At 44.9% G+C, this 9,012-nt stretch overlaps 1 protein-coding gene across 1 annotated transcript; it reads left to right on the forward strand.

Moving 5' to 3' along the window:
* Positions 1-626: 626 nt before the first annotated feature.
* On the forward strand, positions 627-8,159 carry LOC128402336 (alpha-1-antitrypsin-like). The gene is made up of 4 exons (XM_053366338.1): positions 627-1,218; positions 4,683-4,953; positions 7,097-7,244; positions 7,960-8,159. Exons 1-4 carry the CDS (start codon positions 627-629, stop codon positions 8,149-8,151), a joined length of 1,203 nt encoding a protein of 400 aa, XP_053222313.1. The 3' UTR covers positions 8,152-8,159.
* The last annotated feature ends 853 nt before the right edge of the window (positions 8,160-9,012 follow it).

The following is a 9,012-nucleotide window of genomic DNA, read 5'->3' on the forward strand; positions in this document are numbered from 1 at the left end:
GGGTCTTAGTAAACCACAAGCCTAGCATGAGTCAACAGTGTGATGCAGCAGCAAAAAAGCCAAATGCTATTCTAGGCTAGTCCCAGCAATGAGATAGGATCCACCACTGAACGGACTCCCATAGGTCAATCATCATAAAGAATGCCATCTGGAAAGCAAACACCTCAAGAGAATTGCTGTGTTCAGACATAATACTAATCCATGGCTTGTTTGGGTGGATGTTATGTTTGATGCGCCTCGTACCGATGTATCCAGACACCATGGCTTCTTTCTTCAGAACTTTCTTTGCTTTTCTATTTTCTTGTCTCATGTGTCTGTAGGTTGGCAATTGTATGGAGCTTGGGGTAGTGGCAAACAAAGCATGGTTAAACATGGCTGGGGAGTTCAGGCACAATGCCAAACAACAGTTAAAGCAAGTCCTGGTCTGTAAGGCAAGCAGTCTGTGGTTTGCTGCCCCAAACAAGCCATGGTTAGTGTGCACTAGGTTCAGACATTCAAACAAACCACATTCTGGCTCAACAAACCACAGATTGGCTTTATATGCAAACCAGGCAATGACTATATTATTGTCACTGGATCTAGTAACGGAAATGTCATTCTTTACAGGTTACTTTCAGAGGAACACAATGCCTCATTTCAATCTGTATTTGATTTTTGCTGGACTCTTAGCTGTTGTTAACTGTCAGACCGGTCAACCAGGCAATTTACCCTATGAGAAGATAGCCCCAGGGAATACTGAGTTTGCCTTTAAATTCTACCACCAGGTTGCTCTAGAGGCTCATAAGAAAAACATTTTATTTTCTCCTACAATCATTTCCATGCCCTTTGCTTTGCTGGTGCTGGCAGCCAAATCTACCACACGGAGTCAGCTTTTGTCAGGACTTTGCTTTAACCAGACAGATATCAGCGAGCAGGAAATTCATAGAGGTTTCCGTCATCTTATCCAGAAGCTAAACAGTACTGAGGCCGAAATCCAACGGAGTATTGGGAATACCCTTTTCCCAAATAAGAAATTTAAGCTGCTGAAAAAGTTCTTGAATGATGCCAAATATTTTTATCAGGCTGATGTTCTTCCTACTAACTTCGAAAATGCTACAGAAGCCGAGAACCAAATCAATAACTACATAAAGGAGAAAACCCATGGAAAAATAACTGATATTGTCAAGGATCTTGATACAAGAGCTATATTGGTTATTATAAGTTTTCTTTACATGAAAGGTAAGTCAGATGGAGTTTACTTTATTATTATTGCAGGGTGTTGTAACTAACTTAAAATGTCCACTGCTTAAGCACTAGTGCTAGATACTGCTCAATCTGTTGTATCTGTTGCAGGAGAGCCAACTTGAATAAAATACTGGGGGCCCCAGGTAAGTCTTGCCCCACCAAATTGAGCACATGACAGAGCACATGCACACCATTTGAATGGCAATGTCTATCAACTTGAGGGGGGGGAGGAAAAATGACCTTCTCCAATGATATTCCCCTGCTGGCAATAAGTACCGTATTTTTCGCACCATAGGACTCACCGGACAATAGGACGCACCTTGTTTTAGAGGGGGGAGAACAAGAAAAAAAATTCTCCCCCTCTTTGCCCAGTGCCCCTTCAGCAAAGTGGCAGGAGGTGCTGCGCAGAGAGGGGGAGAATTTTCCCCTTCTTGTTTTCCCGCTCTAAAACAAGGTGCCGTTTAAGGTGCATTCAGGCGGCTACCTTGGAAGCCTGGAGAGCGAGAGGGGTCGGGGCGCAACGACCCCTCTCGCTCTCCAGGCTTCAGGTTCCTTTCGACCTGCTCTTTGGGGCTGGCAGGGGGAAGCCCACCACCAGCCCCAAAGAGCAGGTCAAGGAGCAGCAGAAAAGCGCAGCGGAGAGGCTGCTGCCATAGTCGCGCGTCACTTCTCCAGCTGGGAGAGAGTAAGCGGGGCTTCTTTAGCCCCACGCGGCTCTCCCGGCTGGAGAGGTGACACACGACTATAGAGGCTCCTGCCATAGCCGCGCGTCACCTCTCCAGCCGGGAGAGGGTCGCGGGGGGCTGCTTTAGCCCCACCCGTGCTCTCCCGGCTGGAGAGGTGACGCGCGGCTATAGAGGCTCCTGCCATAGCCGCGCATCACCTCTCCAGCCGTGAGAGGGTCGCGGGGGGCTGCTTTAGCCCCACCCGTGCTCTCCCGGCTGGAGAGGTGACGCGCGGCTATAGAGGCTCCTGCCATAGCCGCGCGTCACCTCTCCAGCCGTGAGAGGGTCGCGGGGGGCTGCTTTAGCCCCACCCGTGCTCTCCCAGCTGGAGAGGTGACAGGCGGCTATAGAGGCTCCTGCCATAGCCCCGCGTTACCTCTCCAGCCGGGAGAGGGTCGCGGGGCTATGGCATCTTCGCTCCATAAGACGCACACACATTTCTCCTTCATTTTTGAAGGGGAAAAAGTGCGTCCAATAGAGCGAAAAATACGGTAACCTTCAACATTATCACTCTTTCTGCTTGTACAGTCATACCTCGGGTTGAATGTGCTTTGGGTTGAGCGCGTTCGAGTTGCGCTCTGCGGCAACCCGTAAGTAACGGAACGTGTTACTTCCAGGTTTCACCGCTCACGCATGCGCAGACACTCAAAATGACGTCATGCGCATGCATGGAAGCGTCAAAGCGCGACCCGCACACGCGCAGACATGCCATCACTTGTTACATTTGCTTCAGGACACGAACGGGGCTCCAGAACAGATCCCGTTCACATCCCGAGGTACCACTGTAATGAGATGGGTTCATTTGGGAAGAAGAGCTACAGAAACTGCGTTCAGCATAGCAAATAGTCTCCCGCCACCCCGGAGCTTTCCCTATTAGCTCAGAATAAGGCAAATACCATGGGTTTCCTCTGTATTCAGATGAATACTGAACCAAACCATGAGGGCAGACAGATTTGGGCCCTGTCAGACTAGAAGCAGGATGCATACAAGGTGGGATAATTCAAAGCAGGGCCCCTGAAGCACTCTGTAGTGCTTTGCAGAGTCGGCTCTTTAAAAAAGGGGAAAAAAGCTTCTCGCGAACATCAGCTAAAAAGTTGAAATATACTCAGAGTCGAGTGTGGGTTTCATGCTCTTTATTCAGCTCATAGTAGTGAGGAATGAAAGTTCCCCCACAATATATGCTTTATAAACATTATTTACACAATGGGCCGCACGTGATTGGCTAATTCCAGGATTCTCCTGCAGGCCAATCAGGTTGCGGATTCACTTCCACCTGGAGCTGGATTGGGTGGCTCCTGTGGACCAATCATACTGCTGCATTGTTCTGGGACCAATCAGACTGCTGCATTCTGAATCCTATTGTTCTAGGACCAATCAGACTGCTGCATTTTGGATCCTATTGTTCTAGGACCAATCAGACTGCTGCATCTTGGATCCTATTCAACTCAGTACATAACAAAAGTGTATTCTCTTAACTTCCTGCGTACATAATTATTCCTGGCTTAAATGATGGGGGAAGGGAAAGCAAAAGGTGAGGGAAGAAAGAGCTCTGTTGTGATTGATAGGTTAAACTTGTAATTGGGGCAATACAATGGTACCTCGGGTTACATACGCTTCAGGTTACATACGCTTCAGGTTACAGACTCCGCTAACCCAGAAATAGTGCTTCAGGTTAAGAACTTTGCTTCAGGATGAGAACAGAAATCGTGCTGCGGCGGCACGGCAGCAGCAGGAGGCCCCATTAGCTAAAGTGGTGCTTCAGGTTAAGAACAGTTTCAGGTTAAGAACGGACCTCCGGAACAAATTAAGTACTTAATCCGAGGTACCACTGTAGTTTTAACTGGAAAGCAAATTCCTTTTAGTTGTCCCTCCATGTCTTATTTAAAGTGTGCAGCACAAAGGACCCTGGCCCAGTTTGTTCACAATTTGGCAGGTTTCTGATCAAATGGCAGCGCTCTCATACTTGCAAAGGTCAGACCCACAAAGCACTAGGGGATATTTAAGTGACTCAATTTTTTTGCCCACCTCAGAATTGTAACATCAGCCTTTGCTTGAAATAACACATCTGTCCTTTTAAAATTTGAAATAACACAGCATCTGTCCTTTTGAAATTTTGCATGAAATTTTGCATGTGATCTTGCCTGCAAATTCCCTTCAATTCCCTACCACTACCATCATAAGAAAGTTAATGGGAATTAGTTGCAACTTTGTAGACTTTATCAACGTTAGAGAGGCTGTTATGCCTACAAATTCCATCAAGTTCTAGCAAAAGGGGGGGAGTTACAATCACTGTTGCTCTTCAGATAATGAAGGGGAGGTGGACTAAGCAGATAGACTGACAGCTGAATCAAGCAGGTTACAATGAGCCTCAGACTGAGGTGAAGCACTGAACTGAGGTCCAAATATCATCTTGAGGGTAGTGCATGTTTCTTGATGGAGCATCAAGAAGAAATATTTCACACTGTAAGCCAATTAAATGAGGAAAAACAACCAGGAACCATCAGTTCCCAGACTTTTAGGGCAGCTGGAGTGGAAGCAAGATCTCCTAGCAGAACTCTGCAGACTCACTGTCTCTGGAAGCCTAGTGAGATAATAATAATAATAATAATAATAATAATAATAATAATAATTATTATTATTATTATTATTATTATTATTTATTATTTATACCCCACCCATCCAAACCAGATCTTATGGGAATGACCTGTACCCTCTTGTTTTTGTCCTCATTAGATTATTGGGAAAGTCCTTTTAATAGTCAGAACACTCGAGACGAAGACTTCTTCGTGGATGAGCAAACAACAGTGAAAGTTCCCATGATGATCAAAGACAGCACTTTTAAGACGTACTATGATGAAAGTCTGTCCTGTGAGGTGGTGCAGCTCCCTTACAAAAGCGGTGCCATAGCATTCTTCATTCTGCCTGATCAAGGGAAACTGAAGCAAGTGGAAGACGGTCTGAACAGAGACGTCTTGCTAAAATGGATGAAATCAGTGAGGCAACAGTAAGTCTGTGCGCTCTAGCAGACAAATCACCACACCTTTAAAGGGGGCATTACACCTGGAACAAGCAGGACTTTGATAGCCATTCCTGCTCACTGGGTGACCTGAAGCAAGTCCGCATCTTTCAGCCTCAGAGCTGTTATCATCTTGTATGATTAAATAACAGGGAGGAAAACCCTTTGTTCAACCCTGATCTCTGGGGAAGAAAAGCAAAATCCATCAGTGCTAATAAGCCCACATCTCTTGCACAGATGTTTTCTGATTCTAGAGCGAAATGCATAGAATACAGATTCAAGTCCTTATTCAATGTGTCCATGGAACATGATACAATCTAGGGCTTTCTGTTGTCTTCACAGAGAATAGAAAATGCAAGCTACTAGACAACACTTTCCTATTCTTTTGGGGGGAAAATACACCCAACCTTTTACAGTGGTACCTCAGGTTACGGACGCTTCAGGTTACAGACACTTCAGGTTACAGACTCTGCTAACCCAGAAATAGTACCTTGGGTTAAGAACTTTGCTTCAGGATGAGAACAGAAATTGTGCTCCGGCGGCGCGGCAGCCTCTGGAGGTCCCATTAGCTAATGTGGTGCTTCAGGTTTCAGGTTAAGAACGGACCTCCAAAACAAATTAAGTATGTAACCAGAGGTACCACTGTATTTAATAAGCACATCGTAACAAATTACAATGTATTTAATATTTAAAATATTAGATTTAGCAAGCATTAAAACCACTCTCGATTGTGTGTGTGTGTGTGCGCGCGTGTACTAACCTTAGGCTGGTTATATAAATATATATTCAATAGGCACAAATGAGGTTCTAATGGAGTTTAATATTCAAAGTTCTCTTTGAGTACAGGTGTTACCATCTGCTAGTACTGCTTGAAAACAAACCCAAAGATGCCATGTACAGGCGACACAAATAGTGTGCACGCCTAGTATAAGTAGGAAGACACACCAGGACCACAACTTTATTAACATTTAAGAGAGGAGACCTGCCATGAACACTGAATTACAATGTGGGGGGGGGGATGAGGCCTCCTCCCTCCCTCTTGTGGTGGATCATCTTAAGCTTCAGTTCAGAGACTGAAAAGTAGCTACTTGGCCAATTATTAATCTTCCCAACCATGCTTAAAGTTCTCTAGTCCCAAAGTCTCATCTCCCCTGAATTGTCTATGATAGTCCTTTTCACCTTCTTGGCACCTCTTCATTACCCAGACTGCCCAACCTGTTTCAATGCCTGAGGCAAAATGGGAAGGTGCTTTCCCACAGCTGTCTTGACACCAAAACCCACCCCCACCCCCTGCGAAACCTTCCTTATCTGGGTTCTAGTTAGCTCTCAAAAGATCTTGGCGAAAGCTGCTGACACTGCTTCCATCTCTTCTCCGTCGGTGGCAGGGTGGGTACAGCGCCCACAAGGGGACCACCTCTTGGGTGCCACTGCCCAATGCAGATGCTTCAGCCCATTGCATGGGCAGGCTGGCCCTGTTGTCAACAATACTAGGCTAGGAGGGCCAATGGTCTAAATCAAAAGAAGAGTCCTATATTTTTATCCCTGATTCGTCCCTTAGTAAACACTGCAGAGTAAATAAATTCACCCATGGATTGGCAGTGAAACCAAAAGAAAACCTGCCCTGAAATAAAACTCAGGGGAGTGGTCTATGCAGCCTGTTTGTGATAATCTAAGCCTGTACTGCATTCTGGATCGGTGGGCTGGTTCAAGCAAACAGCAACTGTGTATTGAGGCTGTAGATGGGTTGTTTGTCTCCTTTGGCACCACATAGGGAGAATTGCTCCCACTACCACCACTGATGCACTTAGCATCTGAGAGAAGGAACAGTAGTCACATACAAAATGTTATATTCAGCAGAGGCCTATGTGTGCTTAAATCCACCATATTGACTCCATTCCTCTGACTGAAACATAATAAAAGTTGGGGGAAATGTTTAATTCAAAAGGAAATACACATTTTTAATTTGAAGCTGTGTGAATATTAGGTAGCATTTTTACACTGTTGTGCTTATTTTTACAACTTTAGTCTTGACATTTTTTATCTAGCCAAACTGTAAAGTGTCTACAAATTGTGTCATCTAAACATTTTCTAAGAGTGAAATCTTAATAGCCTCTGATTCTACTTTCAATAGGAGAATAGTACTTCACCTTCCAAAGTTAATGATTCGTGGACGCTATGATCTTACAGAGATACTAAGTAGAATGGGTATAACTGAATTATTCACAGACCAAGCAGACCTCTCTGGAATTACTGGGAAGCCTGAGGTGAAGGTTACTAAGGTAGGTTTATCAAAATTCAACATAGTGTAAGAATTGAACGTAAGACTCCACATTGATATGTTGCTTTCTGGGTCAGATATATATTTGAGGGTTCAAATAAAGTTGAGGTTTAGAGTACTTGAATGTGGCACCACACATGGAGATCGTTCCCTTGTAAGCAAAATTCATGTGCACAGTGTCTTCTACATGAAAACAAATACAACTTAAGATACACTTGTGCAATTTTTCACATGTGGAAGAGTGCTCACATTTCCTTCCATCCAGAATTCATCTCAATAGATGAAAAATCATGTGTGAAGCAAGTCTAAGATATGATCTCTAATAAGGCAAGGCTGTCCAGGCACCCTGCTCCTCAGGCTTCTATACAATACCCACAACTCTTTAAAATGCTGCGCTGACTCTGTGTTGGGAGCAGCATAGGGCTCATTGGTGTCATGGGACACAGACCATTGGAATCACACATCATTAAGGATCATTTTGGAGAGGAGAGATCATAAGGAAACCTTCCCAGTTTCTTCCTCCAGGCTAACAGGTGCAAGATGACACTTTACACACACACATGATTGGTTGGGAGGGTGAGATCAAGAGATCAGGAGAGTAAGAAGTGACAAAGTCAACAAAGACTTTCAATGGATTCCTCTGAAGGAGCAGGAGTCTCTCATATACTTAACTCTGGGTCACTGTCTGTACTAATGTTTGTTTGCTTTCTTTACAGGCTATTCACCAAGCTTATTTAAATGTCCATGAGAATGGCACTGAAGCTGCAGCTGTCACTTTTATTGAAAGTGGACTTACGTCCCTCCCACCTGAAATTAAACTAAATTACCCGTTCATGTTCTTAATTATGGACTGGCTTACTGAGGCCATCTTATTCTTGGGGAAAGTTGCAGATCCCACAAAGAACTAAGAAGTCACCTAGTGCTCTTCCTGCAGCGCTGGCAGTTGGGTGCCGCTTAAATATATAGCATGCATGAAAAGATACTTAGATTTCATTTACTATGCTTGGGCTGTCACTATCACACCTTCTAAAACAAATCAAATGCTGATGTGATACACGGAAATCTATTAAAGCATTTTGTGTTTCTTTCTGCAGCAGAAAACGCATAACCCAAAAGATGCATGCTAACCAGTGTGCGGTGCATATCATCCCTAAGATCTCAGTCTTGAAAAACATGTTATTAATTGGATGAAAGGAGTATGATCTTGACAGCAGCATCTCAGTCACTGTATGACAAGTTTGTAGATCAGAGGAAGGACAGCAGTGCCATCAAATATTCCCTTTTCCTCTATGCCAGGGAAGATGAACCTTAGGCCATGGGGCTGAATGTAAGCCTCTGAGATCCTTTCTATCTGGTTCTTGGGACTCTCCCAAGGTCACACTCTCTCCGAAGCTACACCCCCTACCAGATCTCCTTTGTACCTTCCTTTAATGGTTTGGACTGGCTGGAATGTGCCCTTATATGTCTTATAGGGTCTTTTTCTTCCTTTGTTGGAGGATAAAGAGAGGACCGCTCACCTTTTCCAGTGGGTGGCATTGCGGCTGGGCATCCAGGACCCAATAGTGCTCCAGCGCGGGGGCAGAGTTCGGCACCCCCTTCATGCGTATCCCTGGCCACATTGTCAGAGTTGGGTGGGGCCATGCCCAGCTGGTCCTGTTGGGCAATCAGCACTGGTGATGGGCAGGAGATTCACCCATGCCCCAGACACACCACGGTTAAAAGTGGGGTACAAACTAGCCTACTGTACAAAGACAAACCTTGCATTCATT

This window comes from Podarcis raffonei, chromosome 1 (genome assembly GCF_027172205.1).
Source record: "Podarcis raffonei isolate rPodRaf1 chromosome 1, rPodRaf1.pri, whole genome shotgun sequence".
Lineage (NCBI taxonomy): Eukaryota > Metazoa > Chordata > Lepidosauria > Squamata > Lacertidae > Podarcis > Podarcis raffonei.

What these genes read in the sequence shown, in the direction of transcription:
- LOC128402336 (XM_053366338.1), top strand. Translation starts at nt 627, where the DNA reads ATGCCTCATTTCAATCTGTATTTGATTTTTGCTGGACTCTTAGCTGTT. An exon ending in ATGAAATCAGTGAGGCAACA is followed by an intron (nt 4,954 to 7,096) that starts GTAAGTCTGTGC and finishes TACTTTCAATAG; the next exon opens with GAGAATAGTACTTCACCTTC. An exon ending in CTGAGGTGAAGGTTACTAAG is followed by an intron (nt 7,245 to 7,959) that starts GTAGGTTTATCA and finishes CTTTCTTTACAG; the next exon opens with GCTATTCACCAAGCTTATTT.